Below are 21,715 nucleotides of genomic sequence, written 5' to 3' on the forward strand. Positions count from 1 at the left end.
TGAACTGCCAGTAATGTACTGTACTTTGTGTAAAAATATGATGCTTGTGACATTGGGTACATAAAGCAAACATTTTTTATCTTATCACTACAATTTCCCAGAACTTTTAAACAACATTTGCAATACTAATAAGTAAACAATAGACTATCTCCAAATAATCATCTTAATTCTCCTTAGTGAGAAATAAAATGTAAGCTGTATGCCAAACAGAGCGCTGGTATTATGTAACTTGGATAATCTCAATAATAAACATTTATGCCTGAAGATGGCATTGGCATCGACAAATGAAAGATGGAATTATACTTAATTCGATGTCGTGTCTTCGGGCGGACAGTTGCGTTCTGTTACGCTGAATGGCCTTGGAGACAGAAGTTTAAGGCCAGATATTGTGCAAGGAAGGTTAACAAGTGTTCTGCGAAAGAATGTTCAGCGTAAATTTATTGAGAACGACTATACGAAGGTAAGTACTGTGGTGGTATTAACGTTTTTCTCAATTGTTTACATATTTTTCTTATGATTAAGTAATGGTCATATTGACGTAAAAGAAGTATAGGTCTAATATAAAGGGTAGAGGTCTACCGCACTAACTTTCTTGGTCAACTGCGCAATTTGACAGTAGCAGTACCCGAAGTGGAGCGGTATGTAAAGTAAGACATTCAAGGCACTCTAGCTATATTTACATTGACAAACGTCTATTTTAAAACGTAAACATTACATACGATATCAAGAATGTAATTATGTTCTCTTCTGGACTGATGTCAATATCATACGAAGGGATTTTGTAAGGAAGATTCCAAGGTGTCTACTTGTATTTAAGCAACAATTTTTGTGTTATCATACCGTGAGACGTAAACATTTTACTTAAAAGATTTTAAGGGATCGTTTACTCACGGTGGGGACACTCAGTCGAAATGAAATGAAATCTTTCAGTTTAATGCCCTACCATTATGCTCTTTAGGCTAAGGCAGGGGCGGATCTAGGGGGGAAGCAATCAGGGCGATCGCCCCCCCAGAAGAGGAAACTTTTTTTTATTTTATATATATAAATAAAACTCATCCCAGAGTTTGGAGCTCTTAAAAGTAGCTCTAATTGACAGTATGACAACCCACCGCCCCCCCCTGAAATCGGTCCTGGATCCGCCCCTGGACTAAGGGAGACGGATGATTAAGGCAAGTGATTGATGGTGGAAGGAGAATGTGGGAGGAAAGGGAGTACCCCGAGAAAACCCACGGACACGGTGTTGTCCACCACAAATTTCTTTGGCCCCATGCATCAGTGGTAAGCGCTGTACCAGTGAGCTACCGTGCTCCCGACACTCAATTGAAAAAGTGTAACAACTTTTTCAGGCCAGCCATCCTGAATAGGTTTTTCCCTGGGTTGTCTTCATTTACACCAGGCAAATCCCTGGCAGTGGCAGAAGAGGAAACTTTTATAATTTTATATATAAATGAAACCCATCCCAGAGTTTGGAGTTCTTAAAAGTAGCTCTAAGTATAATTATTACAACCCACCGCCCCCCCCCCCAGAAGTCCGTCCTGGATCCGCCCCTGATCCCTGGATGGTGCCTAACACACAGGTCCCAGGCTGATTCCTTCCTTTCTCTTTTCCCTTCCCCGGATAGCGTGGTCGCCGAGGGACGTCATCCCTCATAGGTAACGTGCTTAAGACCTATAGACGTCGCCTATACCCAGAATTATGTAATAAATAAATAAAAGTTTTTTACATGTTAGAAACTATCGTGAGGTGGTAGGCAAAAGAAGGAGGGGGCGAAAGTGATTACAGTTTATGGACGTATTGAAATATAATTTCTACATAAAGGTGAAGAGTTTAGCTGAAGAATATGATGTATGGGAGTTCCTTAGTTTGTGGCAAGTTAGCTGCCAATAATGACAGAGTAACTGTAACGACGATGATGATGATGATTATATCGAGGTATATCTTCGGAATAGGGGCTGTATCTTAAGAATATCCCTCCGTATGTACCGCTGTAGATTATGCATTCTTCTTCCTAAAAGTATTCATTTCGAAAAAAAAAATGAGTTTTACGTCCCACGTTTATGCCGGTTAAGGTAAAGGATACGGTGATGATCAGTAATAAATGAAATGGTGGAATGAAGAAAGTGGGAGGAAACGGAAGAACCCCGAGAAAACCTACGCACACAGTATTCATTTCGAGTTCTACTGAATATTTGGTAACAAATTAATCTTTTAATCCACAGCCAGTTAGCCCTGCAAAGCTAGTTCAAATATTATAATACCATTTTTGGCCAATTTTCCTGTGGCCTGCAATAGGCATTCTTCCAGATCTCGATCACTGCGAGTGAAAGTCATTGGAGTGTTCAAATGAGAGTGAATTCCACGGCTCGTCAGACAAGAATTTCTTCCTTGCCACGGAAATATTTTTCTCTGTTTCATGTATATAGATGGATGGAAAGATGGCATTTAGTATCACCCTCAACTCGTTTCATGGTTCCAGAACCGAGTAGGTCTACCTTGTTTTTGTCTAAATTGTAATAAAGGTAGAAGTACACGGGCCCTGGGGGCTTCTAACTCCCTTCGCTAGCTGTCCCTAGCTCAGCTATATTTTGTAAAGTAACACACTGTAAATCTTATATGTGCAAGATTGGGGGAGATACTAAATATCAGCCTGAATAGAATAGAATTTAACTCCCTCTCAGCAGCGAGGCTATATGAGACATGGAGTTACAGCTTTACGTGGAATCTGAACCACATCCCGCCGGGAATTGACCGCGGGTCTCCCGTGCAGAAGACGCGTACACTAATTATATAACCATAGCTGCATTTATTACTAATACTGTAATATGACTGAAGTTAATTGGTAGAGAGTAAATAATATTTTATTAACCTCGATATTAATATTTTGTAAATTTTCATATTTTAAATGGAAATAAAAACTTGATTCCTACTCTGGTGCTGGTAGGTCGTTCACATATGTAGAGCATTAAGGAAGTCTCGTAACAACTCAAAACTATGTCTCGATAAAAACATTATGCAGCAATGTGTCAACTCAATAACAAATTCCATCATAACCCGTCACTGATGAATCAAAGAAAACTCATATGAATTAAAAACCCAAAATTAGAGTAGAAATACAGGATGTGCGATAAACAATTAAGGCTTTAAAAAATACAGAATAAAAACGTAAGACGGACGAAATCAATGTTTATATTATCTCGCTAGTCAACGTTTGAGATTTTTTGTTGCACTTCCCTAACGATTAAGTACGTGTGGCGTAACTGAATTGCAGAACACACGTGCAGCCTGACAAACGATTCATTACTATGGAACGAAGCTGTGCCTTGTAGAAGTGAGCGAAAGCCTTATTCGCTACGTTTTTTCAATCGACTCTTTGAATGCTTTCATAAATATGCAACTTTGCGAAGAAGAAGGAGTCTTCTATTAAGGGCTTTTTAAAACATTAAAGTCTGTAAATTTTCACTTGTTTCTGTAGACTGCGTTTTCACATTTGTGTAAACTTGTCATTTGTGTAAACTTGTGTATACAATGAGTAGTAAATAACTTTATTATTCTTTTTAGGAATGAGGTACCGGTATATGTTTAACACTGATAGTTTTAATTTAAAACAAGTTAAACGTAAAATTAATTTTCAAATGTGTACAATATTTTTGTTCTTAGACTTCCATTTTCTCTAAAACATTTTTAAAACTTACATTACAGAACATAACAAATAGTTTTTAAAGTAGTGGCCTAAACGGTCAAAAAATATTATAAGAGCGGATTATCATATAAAAAGGATGCTAAAGCTGCCTTCACACTAGAATCTTGTGAGCCGCTCACGTGAACCTGTAGTGTGAAGGCATTGAATACTTCTGAGCCGCTCAAAAGATCGTGATAATAGAAGCCATGCTAGATCCAGAAGAAGGTGCAGCTTTAATCTTGGCGATAAATTGCAAGAAAAAAGGAAAAGAAGATACAGAATAATATGGATTCATCCTATAAATCGATCAAGGTTGGAAGAATGTTCATTTTACAGTGTTTCCTAAACTGATAGAAGATGAAAGAATTTTCCAGTTACTTCAGGATATTTATATCTTTGTTTGGCAAAATTTTTCGATTACTTCAGGATATCTAGACCTATATCTTCGTTTGACAAACTGTATTATAGTATACAGTGTGTATTTCATCAGAGTAACACCAAAATTAGATTATTTTTCAGTATCAAATATATGTACACTTTTCTTCATTGAAACTGAGTTCACGCTCACGTGTAAAGGGCTTTCATAAGACTGCGTGTTTTCTTCCCCGCCAGCAGCCCTCTCGCGCCAGCTACTGACAGGATAATCTTCATAACGGCTCAAAGCCGCGGTTCACTTGCACCGAAACGCACTAGGGAAGGCGTACATTTAAAGCTAGCAGCTGCAGCTCACGCGAGCGGTTCATAGGATCTTAAAAATGAAGGCTACCTAAAGGTAAGGCAGGGAAGGAAGTGAGAATTATAAAACTGTGACCTATCCGACTTTTTGATAATCTGGCCAGCTCTTGTGTCATATGCCGGAAATGTTTGGTACCCGTGAAATATGCTGGTTTCGTTTTTAGTGGTATCGATTTAAACGGCATCGGAAAGATCACTGTTCATCTCAGCGACCCGAAACACCATGAACTCGACACTGTTATTGGTCATTTTCGATCATTTTTATGACACTTTCATTTTTATTTTTACATCCCCCACCCCCTTTCTTAAGTTGCGCCGTCAAAGTAAAATGATAAAAATTATACCAAGGCCAAAAATCATCTATGTTCAAAATTTAATCGGGATCGGTTGGGTGTTCCAAGAGTTGATTTATTTATTTTTATCTCTCTCTCTCTCTCTCTATATATATATATATATATATATATATATATATATATATATATATATAGAGAGAGAGAGAGAGAGAGAGAGAGAGAAAGAGAGAGATCCCCTCTCCTCCCCCTCCCCTAGGTTCTACGCGTCAAAAAGGGAATATGAAAAACTTTCCAGTCCTGAATCTCATCTATGTTGAAAATGTAAACAAGATCCATCGAGTGATTCAAGAGTTATTAGGTTTTATTTATTTTTATATATTTCCCCTCCCCTCCCCTGCTCCTAAGTACTACCGGCAAAATGATATGATAGAAACCACGACAGGGGCGAACCTCATCTATGTTGAAAATTTGATTAAGATCGATCAGGTGGTTCAAGAATGATGAAGTCACAAAAACAGTCACTTTTATTTTTATTTTTTACATACATTTCCCCCTCCCCTACGTTGTGCCGTCAAGGTAAAATGATAAAATCGTCCCAGGTCCGAAATTCATTTATGTTAAAAATTTGATCGTGATTGGTTGTGTGGTTCAGGTGTTATTAAACTTTATTTATTTTCGTATCTCTCTCCCTTCCCTATTTTCTCCATTCAAGGTGAAATTATTTAAAAAAAAAAATAAAAAAGAAAAAATTCCAGTCCTGAACCTCTCTATGTTGAAAATTTGATTGCAGAACTCTCTAGAAACGTGAGGAACAGGCGCTTCTGTTTCTCGATAGGACAACTATTGAATGATGAGAAAGGATCTAAGTGCCCAATAAGTAGAGTTGAGTTGTATTGTTCCAAGTTGATTTAGTACCAAACAGAACACGTTTGTAAAGGGTTTATAGCTTAGAAGTTGTTGCTTCTGTTTTAAAGCACTAACATGGTCGCAGCACCCCTTTAACTTGTATTACGATAACTTATGTTTATCGACTTTTCTCTGGTTTTTGAGTTTTGGCACTAAGACCCTTTCTAATTTTATTCAATTGTCCTCTTGTCTCATGTCGTTGACATCACTTACTCATTAATACCAGTTTGCCGTGAATAAATTCAATTCGATTTCTTTTTAGTACCTGCCCCCTTCTATTCTTCTTGGTCCAGGATACTTTAAACTACACACTCTTTCCTTCATTGCTGTCCAACACAGGCGTGGCAACGTTACATTTTTCTTTACCATTCTGCGCTATACCAGTGGAGTTCAAACAGTTGGTCCAATTCCTAAAATGCCAACTCCATTTTAGATTGAAATTCTAATGGCATTGCTCGTATTGTTTTTTCGTATCTTCAATAGTTTCCGAGAGGGCCTATATAGAATGACTTATGGGACATCCTCTGTGTATATATATATATATATATATATATATATATATATATATACAGGGCCGGATTTTGGGGGTGCACCTGAGCACGTGCATCCCCCCCCCCTCTGTTCTAAATATACACTATCTAAAGTGAGAAACTGGCAGTGGAGATAGCAATACTTCCCTAAAATTTCATGTCATGTTTCCGTTTCGGGCTTAAAAGAAAGCGGTTTTGCTAAACACAATAGTTTAAAAGTCAGTTCCTCATACACATCACAGATGCCTAAAGGCATTTACAAAACTTTAAATTTGATTCAGATGTACTGATAGTTATTGGTGCACCTCCTTCAGAAAATCCTGGATCCGGTCCTTGTCTGTATATACCAAAATTATCATGGAACCAGGGGTGTACCCAGCAAGTTTTTCTCTGAAAGGCCAAAGACTTTTTCATCGAGCCGGAGTTTTACATACTAGAAGCGAACCGAAAGTTCTGTTCCATAATGTGAAAGAATTAATAATTCACCATGCGTAGACTACATTTATTATTATTATTATTATTATTATTATTATTATTATTATTATTATTATTATTATTTAAAGTAGAAATATAAGTTTTTACGCTGGACAAAATTAGAATCACATTTTGTAAGCAATATGCCAATAAACTATTCATAGGAAAAGAAAAACTAATTTAGGACACTCCATTTGTTGACTTCGCATTTACGTATGCAAATAAAAGGTACGGACCACCCTACTGAACTTCTTTGCTCTATTTCTTTTTCGAGACAAGTTATGCTATCTTTTTCTAATTACTAACTCGTTGTTTTACGTATTACGTGTTTCAAGCAGGCCGCATGCAGCCCGGGAGCACCGAGTTGAAGACCACTGGGGTAAACGCTATATTTATAAACCCTCAAGCGTGGTACCGTAAATGCGTGTATGTTTATTTGTGGGAAGATGAATTTTGCAAAGCTATCAAGTTTGGACCAAAATTTATGGATTTTGTGAAGCTATTAAAAACTATATATATATATATATATATATATATATATATATATATATATATATATATATATTAGAACGAAACCCACACATTAAATAAAGTGTGCCGCTATTGAAATTGAGAATACATTTAAGAATTTTCCATATTCCATATTAAGTATCTTTCTTAGTCTCTGCTCTTTTCTTAGTTTAGTAGCTAGAGCGCGTGCCTTTCATTCACGACTTCCCTGATTCAATTATACATAAAAGAAAACTAACTCCCTGTAGTGGTTCAAATTCTACTTTTTAAACTGTAGGCAGGGGCACACCCACATGGGCTCCACTTGGTCCGAACTTCCCCTGCAAACTTCCAAATTCAACATACATTTGTACACAATTTCTCAATAGAACTGTACTTGTTTAACAGGAAAATGATTGATATATCATGAGAATTTGATCTGGACTCTTTCTCTTATGAAAGCAATCTAATTCTGTCGTGTTTTTTTTTTTTTCTGAAAATATACTGTAGGTGGAAGTATTTTACAATTACTTGCCGTCTTTTCGGGTGAAGAATAATACTCGTTCAATATTACATAGACATAGTGACTTGTAGTGTTGGACTCCTCCCCCAAACCCTGAATTTTTCTCAACAAAAATTTCTGGGTACACGCCTGACTGTAGGTAAAGGAAGTAAAGGAAGTAAATAAAATCTATCAGTCTTTCTGCGTGGTCTCGCTACTAATCCGTGCATGTCTAATTTTTTCTCATCCGCACGAGAAACCTTTCGATGAATGTTATGAAAATGTTCTTCTGGTTTTAGTTTCTTGTATGAAAATTTAGCCCTTTAAAAAACAAGTAGAAGTGTTACAGTGCTTACCACGTAAAGTAGTTTTTTTTTTTTTTTTTTTTTGTAAACCAGACTTTTTAACAAGCTAAATTTTTACCATGCCTAGACTTATATAGTATAGTATTTTACCTCATATTAAATGAAGCATTGTATAAGATTAGTGAATCTTTGAAAATATAAAATATTTAAATCTTTAGATTTCTGGGCTAGAAAGTGCGCTAAAACTGTTGAGGCAAGTTTATAACAATTTCACTAGAAACTAATATTTAGTTAAGCTCTCCCCTAAGGTAGTTCTATCCATCAGTATACTAAGATAACTTAGTGTAATATTTACAGGCAAATCTCTAATTTCACGAGATCCCTTGATTATGAACAAAAAATTTCATAACCCTTTTCATAAACATTTCATAAGCTTTTTCAACAACCCTTTTCTTCTTAATTCCAATATGTATCAGTTTTTATAACGCTCTGTTTACCTAACAGAAAGTCACTTAGTTTCATTTTAGCGTTGTATTCTACGGACAGACTAATATTTTACATCCTGAGTGTTATACTAACCTGTTAATTTAACAGCACTGCAGATAGTATATCAAGCAAGAATGATGTCCTAATTACTCTTATATAAAGAACTGATTTTTGATTATCCATACTTCGGAATCAACTGAATGGATCACACCCATTGGCAAGGGCGCCGATCCTGGGGAGGTCAATGCGGCCCGAGCCCCCACCAAAGCTCATATGAGCCCCCTATTGTATTTGTGAGTATACAATATTTGGCATAATTTGAGTGCAATTTGTCTTAAAATCTTCATTATATATATATATATATATATATATATATATATATAATACCTTCTACATCTGAATGCCCCCCCAAATATACAGAGAAATCGGCGCCCTTGCCCATTGGCAAACTCGATTCCTAACTTCTGTTCATTTACATCCTGGCCGTGATTGACGGTGATCCCTCAACTAGTTCTTGAGAGTTCCTCTCTCCCGGACACACACAATCATACAGAGTAAATACATAAAGGAGATTTTCATAGACCAAACTCCTTTAAAATGTTGAGTTGGGATAAGTCTCGTAGCGGTGGTCGGATATCAAAAGGTTATAATGAGAATCATTAAATGGGCAACTTTCAAAGTGGCCATGAATGTTAACCGTTTATTTACGGTATTTTGAAATAATGGAGTTAGACATGGGGCCGTGTAAATAAAAATGAGCAAGTGCTTAAAACTCACAAATTCGGAGCAAATGCTAAGTTTCGTATAAATAAAAATAATTCTACTCAAGCTACTAGTGAGCAAATGCTCATTGTCCTTGATTGGTGAGCAACTGCTCTAGATTTGGTATAAATAAAACCGAGCAAATGCTCATTTTATGGAACAAGTGTTTAAGATTTTTTGAGGTTCCTCAGTACCTTGCTCAGCTTACTCAACAAATGTTGTTAAAAGCGAAATGGCCGAGTTTATGGTGATTCCCGGAAGAAGACGTAAAGAGTATAAACTGCGAAAGGACCCTGATGTTCTTAACTATAAATAATTATACCGATTTAAGAAGGAAAATATTAAATGGCTAGCACAACACTTCCTTCCCGAATCAACTGAAAAACGAGGTGATGCTCTGACGAATTATGAAAAGATATATATATATATATATATATATATATATATATATATATATATATATATATATATATATATATATATATGTATGTATATTTTTAACGTACGTAAGAGATCCTGGTTTTCAAGTGAGTGTTGCAGAAGATACTGACGTTAGTCAGTCTACCGTGTCAAACAGTGCCCTGCCGTGGAATATCAGCACCCGGGGCGAGAGTAAACGACGGCGCCCTATACATATATTCAAAGTAATTTTCCTCTTTTTCCATTTTCTTACCCGAATTTTGCTCCCCCCTTACTTCGGCGCCCGGGGCCATCGTCCCGCTCCCCCTTCCCCCGCGAGCACCGTACTGGTGTCAAATGCCTTCTAAGAAGTTGCACAGGCAATTATGCAGAAAACAAAATTGAAGACCGGAAGAAAATAATGATATTTCACACTCACATGATTTTGAGATACAAGACTTTGAATGTTTGGGTACGTAATCACACCATTGAGAAACATGTAAGGAAAACATACATTAAGGCTCATAAACTATCGTATTTTGACTTGCTTTTCGTAAAACAGACTACGTATTTTAGCGCAAATAAATGTACGTTTTGTAAAAAAAAAAAATAAATAAATAAATAACTATAATATAAAGTTCTAGGTTATCACTTTTTACGGTAATGAAATTAGAACACTATAACATAACAATTTCCTGTGAAGACGCCTTGCATTTTTTGACTATTCTTTAGGTGTTTAAATTGGCATTATTCTTGTAATCATCACTACAACCCTACCAAACTTAAATAAACTTTGATGTACGTGCAACTCGCGTTTATTGAGATCATTAACAATGCTTCAAGATAAGATAAATTCAAAAGACAGGCCATGTTATATTATTTGTGCTAATGCAAATATAATATATGGAAGTAAAAACTAGTTAAGACATACTGAACAATAGTTAGTTATCAATGACGATATTTTAAATACTTATGTCGTCAATATATTTTTTTTCTGAAAAAATAATATTCATAGAAAGAATACATAACATTTACCACTTACTGCAATACCAGCTTACTGGGTAAACAAGCAAGTTGTGCAAGCTACAAATGTTCGAAGGTATTCTTGACATTGCTAAATATTTTGGAATTTGTATCTCAATAACGGCTTTATTTGTAAATATTTTTGAATGTTTGAAATTAAAAAGTCTTCTTCCCTCTATAGTAGAAAGCAGACAGGAGAGTAAGTTCATTGAGCACTTGCTACTTGTCACGGAGCATTTGTTCAATGAGTAGAGGAAAGTTTTATTTATACCAAAACAAAGAGCAGGTGCTCGATACTTAGCTTGCTCATGAGCAAATGTTCAGAAGCAAGTGCTCGTTTTTATTTATACGGTCCATGAACTTGAGAGGTGTTTTTGCTTAAATTGGCCCACAATGAAATATTTTTGCGTAACAATTGAAAACAAAGGAATTCCTGAATTTTTGGCGGTCACTTTGACTCAAAAATACCGTCAGGTCAGAATTATCAATTTTCCAAAATGATATATGAGGAAATTGTCATAAACATTTTTTTCTGTATTTCTTTAATAAATTATAACATGCACTTTTCACCTTTATTAGCACTCAGAAATAAATTTGAACATTACTAACAGGCCAAAGCAGCCTAAGTACCAACAGTAATAATATTGAACTTAATTTCGTCCATATTTCGACCCTACGAGAATTACATAAATATCGTACAGTACAAGTAAATTAATTTTGGTGCTGGACATTTCCATCTGCCCTCTCCCTGCCGCTTGCTCCCACGTCATTTTGATTCCTAACAAGGAATGCGATATATATTTCATGCCATTGTTAAAAACTGAGTGGCATATTTTATACTAAGTAGTGCTCGGAATTTGTTTTTCTGCTTTTTTCAATAGTAGGTATAAGGGGTTTTCTGAGAAAAATTTCTCCATACCCCTACAAATACGCTTTTCTTACGCTAAGTTATTCTTATTCCCTACCATCTTTCACAATAAGTTGATAATGTATTGTGCACCGCAACACTTCTTCAGATTATAATTATTTCCAAATGTATTAAATATTCTCACAATTCATCAGATGGATCCAGCAGTTCAAATATGTCGCAAAACTAATGGCAAATCTCATTCATTCCGCTGGATCCATCTGACGACTAGAAAAAAAGACCAATAATAAAATATGGGGAGAAGAATAGTTATCTCATTCCACTATCTGTCACATGCATGAATTTTACGACTAAGTAATAGGAATATTTACTTTCACTTTTCTGAAACCCCTCACGTTACGATTTGTATCCATTTTTCAGATTATGTCTAAATATACATGTGATAAAAAAAAATATGGAAAGAAATGGGCCCTTACCCCTGCCTATATGCGCCACTGCTTACATCTGAGCTAGATATGTGTCTGCTTCAATTATTCAAAGAACTTTCGAATATAATTCGTAGAGAACTATACTCGAAATTCTTAACTTTTTAAAAAAAAATCAAAAAGAAAGTAAAAACAGTCATAAAGTGTACATTCCAACCTGGACGATGGTTCTAAGTAAAAGAAAAGCAACTGGATCTCTCGCACACAACACTCAAAGGATTCCAAAACTTAACGATGAACAAACCCGTATCTACGGGGTATCTAGGGGGGCAGGACTTCTAAATTTTTACTGCCCCCTATTAAAATTTTCACGACAGGCTTTCAAATGAACTACTATATGGTGATGAATTATAATATGGTTTGATCGGCTCCCCTAATTTCTACCAGCCCCCCCCCCTACATTTTTTGACTAGCTACCGGCCTGACAATGAATACATGACTACCAAGCGTGTTGACAAAAATAAAAAAATATCCGAGTACCTAACTTTATTAGATTAAGTTGACGGGTCTCTGAAACACAGAATAGTGGAAACAGCGATTCAGCTCTTTTGACTACCTGAAACAAAATGGCTTTAGCGGGAAATCCATGAACGGGAAATATCTTTGTTCTACATCGTTTTGCCAGCTATTAGTCGATTTGCAAAATAGAGAAAATTGTTTCCAAGGAGTACCATTCGAGCACAACGTACGAGTCCTTTCCCATATTGATTTCTTTCCGGTGGTACTTTTAAGTACCGTTAGTAAATAAAGGGTTAAATAGCATGCGAAATATTGTCTTCAATTGGGGAGAGCACGGTAGCTGAGTAGTACGGAGCTCTCTTCCGGTGCGAGGAGTCCCTGATTCCGTCCCAGACCATGTGAATTTGTGGTGCACAATGTCATTTCGGTGAGTTTTCTCGGGGTTCTCACTTTCCTCCCACATTTTATTATACCAAATTATTTCATAATTATTTACTTTCAGTAATCATCCTTTTTTTAGCCTAAAGGATGTAAGCATGAAACATAAAACTGTAAATTTCATTTGATGTATAGTCGTCAAGTGTTTCGGTCTTTAATGAATTTCCTAAAAATTACTACTTTTCTTTTTTTTTTTAATTTTAACAATTCATACATTTTACGTTCAGACAGTTATTATTTTTGCGTTAAATTGCATCCATTTTCGTTTGCAATTCTTCTCTCAGTTTGCACTGCAGGCAGTTTCAAGAATGTTATTGTAACTGTGTATATTCGTAAATAAGGAGCAACCTACAGCAATTTTATTAGCAATCTAATTTTTCTGTACAAAATGTGAATTTTGCAATGAAATGTATTCCACTGGGTACACTAAAATTTTAGGAGAAAGTAAGAATCCTTAATGAGAAGCAAGAATCATCAATACTTGAGAGAGAAGTGCATCATAAATGATTGATTTTGTTAAAGTAGAGGAATATTGTGAGAATATTGACCCGGATAACTAAATTGTAGCAGAATAGTGTTGGTTTAGTTTTGTCTCATCACATTTTGGAAAATTTACAGGTAAAATTCAATACTTTGCATGAACAGACACTTTAAAAAAAGTGAAATGAAATCTTTGTTTTACGTCCCATGATTATGCCGGCGAGGCGAAAGGAGACGATAATGAGAAATTAATGAAATAGTGGAATGAAGAAAGTGAGAGGAAACGCGAGAACATCGAGAGAACCCATGAACACGGTGTTTGTCAACCACAAAACTCACTTGGCGCGAGCTGGTATCGAACCTGGAACTCCACGCACTAGAGGTGAACGCTTTACCACTTAGTCAAAGTGTGCTAAAAACAGGAAAATATTTAAAAAAATGCTGTTGGAATGTAGCGTTGTGCATAAAATTGTGTTTTGTTTATTGTTATAAGTTTGAAAGGGGGGGAGTGATTCAACTGCCTATCAAGACAGACACAATTCTGTCTTTAAAATATTTCTAACTTTTAAGAAAAAATTGTATAATGACAGAAATTTCATAAAAATGGTTAGAAACAAGCGAATTGTTTCCCTCAAGCTAGCAAGCAAGAATTAAACTGGAGAAACAGACACACAAAAGTCTACAAGGTGATTTATTGTGTAGGTCCTCTCTACAAATAAATTCCTAGCATCAAATAAATCAATCTAAAATTTGAGGTAGTTATATGCTGTATGAATTACAATAATATTACCTATATAACTATGCATTCAGAAACAATCAAAAGTGCATTTTGTAATATACTGTATAGTTACTTGTGATTAGGTAAAAATAAAAACTATTTTTATGTACAGCTCTGACGGAACAAACGAGCTTAAATTATATATCGAACATCTGCATAAACATATATTATTGTTCAGAAAAGAGTAATCTGAAGATCCGGTTCGCCAGTGATGAGAATTCGTATTCGTATTACGTCACAAATTATGTATATACTTAACCGTGTTTTAGTGAAGGATCCAGAACCTTGATCTGAAAAATAACTCTAGTAGTTGCTTCACATGAATAAAAGAAAATTAATAGGGATAATCGTAATTTTTTCTCTGAACAGCATTTGAGCATAAAATTCCTGTGTCCACATTTATTAAGGATATATGTTTAAGCATTATAGATGTATGCCAGGTGCTCCAATTTCTTCATATTTTGTGTCTTTTAAAGCATGGCAATACAGGATACTACTAGGGCTGTGTAATATTCGGATTTTGATATCAGAAATCGATATAGATAAAATATCAAAACTTAATCGATATATCGAAAAGCATTCTTCAAGTATTGAAAATCGAAATATTGAAGTTTCGAAAGATTATTTATCGAAATTTAGGTTGTGTTTGTAGAAATATAGAGTATTGGATATAGAAATCGAAAAATATCGACAGATCAAAAATATCGAGTTGTTGTATATAGATGTATCGCAAATCCATCAGTAACATTTTTGATATCGATATTTAAAAATATCGAGCAATATATCGAAATAGTGTAGTCTTACAGGATAGCTATAAAGTTTCGAAACAATGGTGTCAGACTTTTGTGTGACAGATTTTCCAGATATGGTACGATAAAACATTTGGTATAACCAGAGCATGGTCACTCACCTGTAACATCAGTAAAGCGATGAAGCACAAATCGAACGTTGCCATGCAGAGGAGCCAAGCATTGAGGCACGGAGAATCAAAATATGAAATACGGAACGTTTTAACAACAGAGAAACAGAATCTTAATGTATTAGAGGACTCAATAATTTCGCATCATGAATAACATGTCCATTTCGCACACAATTTTATAATGGTAAAAAAAAATAATAATAAACTATTCTTATATAAATATGAAGATCAGAATGAGTGAGAATAAGCATATTTTCACTTTCACTTATTAGGATCACATAAGTGAGACTCATAGTGCTGTAATGTTAGTACGTCCTCCCCGCCCCCCGGACAAACGAAACCTAAAATAATGGTACTGGTTTTAAGTAAGCCAGGAAAATCCTTCTCGCGAAAGGAAAGGATAAAATTTAAAGTTTCTCATTTTTAAGAAATTCGCCAAAAAACATTGGATTCAACTAAAAATATATTGCCAATCGATTTTCTAATACAACATAATATGTTAGTATACGAAGTAGCGGTCGGGTATGGACTTTTGGATTTCAGATAGAAGAACAATAAATTTCGAAACTTATTGAGGATTAACAAGTCAAAATATATTACTACGCAAAAGTAGATGGTTTCCTCAATGGTGTTCGGGGTACCATGGAGTACATAATTTCTACATTTTTAAGTATTTTGAAACATATGTCTCTAAAATATGGTAAAGAACGTTACAGATATATATCTACTGAAAAACTGCGACTCGGTACGCCTCATGATTACCGAAATATGGTGAAATAAAGAGCGTCATCATAGATGTGTGGGATTTGCGTACATGATGGTACAATCCGGAAAAAATAATTTCTGAAGCCCAACAACTTCAAAAGTAGTTTCAATCCGAAACAAACACAAATTCTTATGGGGCTTGGGGTATCAGGGAGTTCCTAAACTCCATTTTTTTTAACAATTTCAAAATATGTCTTAACAAGGTTCTGAAGAACGTTACAGGTATGTATTTACCGAAAACCGCAAGTCAGAACGCATAACGGTTCCCGAAATATGAAGAAATAAAGAGTGACACTAAAGGTATGTGGGATTTGCGTACTAAGAGATACAATTGTATAATTTTAGTTATTGAGAAGACCTAACGACGTCTCCAAGAACAGTTATAATCCAAAACAAACATACATCTCTATAGGGAATGTTGTTCGTGAAATTCAATTTTTAAATATTTCCAAAATATGACTAACAAAAGTTCTGAAAAATGTTACAGGTATGCGTTTACCGAAAGCTGCAAGTTGGAATACCTAACGGTTACAAGGAAACTATTAAATAAAGGCGACACCATAGGGATATGGAGTATTCGTACGAGACGGTACAATTCCGAAAAGTTAATTACTGTGGCCTAACAACAACTCCCAGAACAGTTTTAGTCCAAAACAAATGCACATCCTTATGGAACTTGGGCATACCATTGGGATGTGTACAACTTCCAATTTATACGTATTTCGAAAACATATCTGAACAAAGTTTTGAAGAACTTCGCAGACATGTGTCCAACAAAAACTAGGACTCGGTATGTCTAATGGATATCAATATATTGTCAGATAAAGATAAGCACCATAGAGTTATGGGATTTTCTTGTTAAATGGTAAAATTTTCGAATTCTGTGTTTGTTTTGGATTGAAACTACTTTTGAGTTTCTTGAAAGGTCTCAGTAATTATTTTTTCCAGATTTACCATCATGTACGCAAGCCACCACACTTCTATGTCGCTCTTTAATTTCCAATATTTCGGTAACCATGAGACGTGTCGAGTTGCGGTTTTCGGTAAATAGATTTCGATAAAGTTCTTTACAATATTTTAGAGACATATATTTTAAAAAATATTTAAAAATGCAGAAATTAAGTACCCTGGAACCCTTTCGGGTACACATTTACTTTTGCGCGAGTTAATTTCCAATACTTTTGCAAAATTCATCGTTCTTCTATCCGAAACCTAAAACTCCATACCCGCAATATACTGTGTTACTAGTGTTTCAACGAATGTAATTATATTTAATATTAAAAGAACAAGTATTGTGCAGTGAAAATAATATTGTCTCTGGAAACTAATCGCCCCAGAACTCAAAAAACTTGGAAACTGAACTTTGGAGGCTTCGAGCAAATTTTGCCTCTAAATTCGTGCGCTACTTTGGAATTCGAACGCCCAACATGTTAGTGGTTAGTGGTGTGCGTTTGTAAGTGTTTACCAACGCTGGGGCCATCTATACATTTTGTTGGTCAGTTAGTTGTCGGAAGCTGTAGTGAAACGCGTACGCTAACCGCTTAGCCACAGGAGGAGCTCACTCCTCTGTGTAAATTGTGTCTACTTGATTTTTATTATCAATTTCAGTTGCTAGTGAGTGAGTGAACTCAGCAAGATTAGTTACTGTTGATTTTCTGGGTGAAAAATCATTCTGATTTTGTGACATAACTGGATGAAGGTGTGAATATTATTTTTCTGAATATTAATTTCAAATATCTTGGTAAGTGCGCTACTGGTCTGTAACTTTATTTTGTCTGTAATTTCTTTTTCTTTTTTTATCATTATTACTTCCGTTAGCCTTGCAAAATGGGCAAATAACAGCAACTTTCCATCTGGTTGGGAAGTGAGAATAAGCTAACGATTTATTAAACATCGACTGTAATGCATACTTTATTGAATGGGAGCAAATCTTGATGATAGCTTTCCAGAATAGGGTGGCAAGAATTGTGATAAAGGTTAGAACTTAGAATCTCTCTTGTTACGCCACCGTACTCTCATTCACGAACTGAAAAAAGTACCTATTTTCGTTGTAAAATATGTAAAACAACATTTTCAGGAAAACAGCAATTTCCAAATTTTCCGGGGAAAAACTCGCGCTAACCATTAGATATTCCATACCCTAAACCCCATGTTTTGGACTGTGAATTAGAGCACCCCCACTGATTTTCAAAACTCGCTTCTGCTAAGAACATCTATTTTGGAATTTAATTGATGTTCTTCATAAATAACAGTACTGCAATCTGATTTCTTTTTTAAGGATTTTTTTGGATTACAAGAATACTGAATTCGCAATCATTTATATATATCAAAAGCGCTTAAAATTTTCCATTTTGCTACAGTTTTAATTTCTATAAATGATAGGTAATGTCCCTAATCCCTTCTGTCCTTTTTCTTCAATGACGCTCTTCACTTTTTCCTTTAACTGTCGGATTAGTTTAGATATGAACCAAAAACAGGATATGTCTGCTTAATTTTCTTACGTGATATACAGCTGTCAAGAATATCCTTCATTTTTCTGTAGAAGAAGCATCGACACCTTTGTTAGGACTACTAGCCTCCGTTTCTTATTGGTGGTCGTCATTTCCCTATATAATTTTTTAATTAGCTTTATGGAAGTTATAATCTGATTTAACATGTGCACTTTTAGTATGAATCTTTTACTGTAGCAAAAAACAATGAATAAAGTAGGATGATGAATCTTTAGACACCATGTCTCACTTCAATATCATTGATAGTCGCAAGGACCAGTTCTAACGTTCTGCTAAATTCAGTTTTATTATTACATGGCATTTTAAATTTGTATAAGTTCATAAAGTTATTTAATTCCTAGCAAGTATTTATAGAACTAAGAAAATCAAGATTACCTCCAGCTATGTGTGATTGATTCCAATCGCTTATTAGAATATTTTTCGGTTGCTGAAAGCTGCACAAATAATCAATATACGTGAATTTAACAGTGTTGTTAAACCCAATTGAAAAATATATAAGACCAACAAATAGAAAAGAGACATTATTTACACTGTATATACATACCCTAAGAACTGAAAGTTCACATTGGGCTGACAATTGTCACAGGGGGGCTATGCCTCTCTAGCTATTGGTCAATGCTTCAGTAGATATATACATATTTGACATATCCATCAGATGACATAATTTGTTATTAAGTACTATGCCTTTCGGCTGGTCCTAGGACTACAGAGTTTGTTTATTTCTCAATTTTAGATTTAGGCCTGCAAAATGTTTCTTCCACGTTTTTCGATTCTCAGCTTTCTCTTTTAACTCCCAATATTTTCTCCTATCTTTCAAATCATCGATTAGCTGTGTTCTTCTTATTATTATTCCTCGCTTTCCTTTCATCTTTCCTTCTATGACAGTATGAAGAAGACAATTTCTTCGCAAGATGTGTCCAATCCAATTGGCCTTCCTATGAAGGATGCCTGCTAGAAGTGTCCTCTTCTCCCTTATCCGTTTTAAAACGTCTTCGTTTATTGCTCTCTTTGTTCATTTTATCTTCTCCATCTTCCTCCAACACCACATTTCGAAGCACTCTATTTCTTCTCTAGCTTCCATAATACCCAAGTCTCTGAACCATACAGTCCAATGCTCCATATATAGCACTTGACCAACTTTTTCCTTAGTCCAATATTGAGTCTGCTAATTAAAAGTGATCTTTTCTTGTTGAATGCTTCTTTGGCTATGGAAATTCTTGACCTTATCTCTTTGGTGCAGTAGGCGTCTCTCGCTAAGATACTTCCCGGATACTTGAAATTCTCGACCTCTTCAAGTTGTTTTTCTTCTATTCTGCCCCGTAAGGGCGCGTTTCCTCGGGATATTCTCATGACTTTCAACTTTTCAATGTTGCTTTCCATTCCATATAGTTTTCCGGTGTCAGCTATTTTGTCAGTCATCTCCCGACGCATATTATTTACTTCAAATTTCGGAAATCTTTTGGAAAGAAAGAAAATGAATTAATGGGATCTTAACAGAATTATTTGCAAGCTATATTTGACTGTGATAGATATGTTAATTTGCGTATATTAATGGCAATATGCTGTAAGACTTAGAACTGTTTAATATTTTACTGTCACACACAATTTTTTTAAAATAGTTCAACCAAAATAATAAATTTCAGTTTCCACACTTAAAATTCGTAGTAGTAGGCGCGCAGTTGTAAGTTTGTATGCAAGTTGATGATTTTAAAAATGCCGTTTGCGACATTCGATTATTCTCGTGTTCCTACTAATGAATAATTAACATGATATCACTCTTTTCCTCCCTTAGAACGCGTGTGGGACGTTATCAATATGGCAGTCACTTCAAACTACTTAACACGTATTATCTTGAGAACCACTTAACCAATTTTTATTTTGTTTGCGTCAAATGAAAGTTTTAGTTTAAAGCTAAAAATTGTGTTCAGTGACATTTTTTCATACAAGCGATAATTAAAAATGCACAAGGGACTAAATCATCTTTTTTTTTTTTTTTTTTTTTTTTTTGCAAATCACAAAGAAACTATAAGGTTTGCGAAATCATGTTACAGGACATAAATTTTAGTGTAATTTAAGACCTTTAATTCGCTGTAAAGCAAATTAAAATCGGCTTGTTAATTCTTGAGGTATGGACATAAGAATAAGTTTAAAAAATACTTCGTAAATGTTCTGTCACTATCCAGTTGCAGATGTCATGAAAAAACTCAATGTTAAAGATGGCCACATCATTAGGATAACCAAAATAAAGATATATATGCAGATGCTAATATCATAACATTGCGACAAACATAACAGCGTCAGACGAATTTACGTGATGCTGGGACATTGAGTTTTCTGTTGAGCCACGTTCTCTTTAAATTTAGACAGAACGATGCATCTGTGCAATAACAAAAACATGTTAACTGAAATTTTAAAAAGATTCTACCAAAACCTGATACTTCTTCAGGAGAAATGCAAGTGGCTTCGGACTCGATTGAGCAAAAAAAAAGAACTAAAATCTATCCTATGCGAAAGAGGCTTCTCAGTTGCTTTAGTTGATGGAATGCCGGAGCTACAGGCTCTAATTAAAGGGGCAAATGTGAAGACATGTCAGAATTATCAGAAGAGTTCACAAAATTAATTATTAAGAAATACTGGGACTTCCACGAAATTCATCGTAGACCCCAGTGATGGGTAAGTTACTTGTAAAAATGTAACGTGTTACAAGTTACTTTACTTTCTCTTAAAATGTAACGCGTTAGTAACGCATTACTTGCCTCAAAAAAGTAACTGTTGCTTTACTTCGAAAGTAACGCGTTACTAACGCGTTACTTTTAGGTCCGAAACTTTGAATATGTGGAAAAAATCTTATTACTTCAGTTTTCCGTACTGCTATTACTACCGCTATTATTATTATTATTATTATTATTATTATTATTATTATTATTATTATTATTATTATTATTGCACGTTCTGAATCGATTTATGTAAATGCAAGGACAAATTTTTACTTGACAACTATATGAACATTTTAATGTAATGTAACATTGACTAAAATGCCATACTGCGTTACTCGTAGGGATGGGCACGAGTGAATTCGAGCAAGTTTTCTTTCAAACTCGATTTGACTAGAAACAGACATCTGTGAGCTCGACCCGAGAACTCGGCTTGAAAAATTTCCTCCAACTCGACTCGAATTCGAGTCGAGTTTCGAGTCGAGTCGAGTCAAATCTGGTGTATAGTTTCGAGTATTCTCTTCAAGTATCTTACATAGACACTATAATTATTATCAATGGTACTACTACTACTAAAACTTCTTTTTCTTCTTCTTTTATTATTATTATTATTATTATTATTATTATTATTATTATTATTATTATTATAACACTGTGTATAAACATGAAAGATAGGCGGTTTATATATGAATACTAAAAAAGTAGTTGATTGCCAA

General features: G+C 35.0%; 1 protein-coding gene across 1 annotated transcript in view; it reads left to right on the top strand.

The window, feature by feature from the left end:
* Positions 1 to 279: 279 nt before the first annotated feature.
* Positions 280 to 21,715, top strand: part of LOC145686158 (medium-chain acyl-CoA ligase ACSF2, mitochondrial-like) — a 331,245-nt gene continuing 309,809 nt past the window's right edge. Inside the window, exon 1 of the mRNA XM_081759156.1 lies at positions 280 to 460. Within this exon, the coding sequence (XP_081615282.1) occupies positions 423 to 460 (38 nt within the window). The 5' untranslated portion in view covers positions 280 to 422. The remainder of the gene's footprint in view (positions 461 to 21,715) is intronic.

The sequence above is a fragment of the Thermobia domestica genome, chromosome 5 (assembly GCF_964235325.1).
Source record: "Thermobia domestica chromosome 5, izTheDome1.hap1.1, whole genome shotgun sequence".
NCBI lineage: Eukaryota > Metazoa > Arthropoda > Insecta > Zygentoma > Lepismatidae > Thermobia > Thermobia domestica.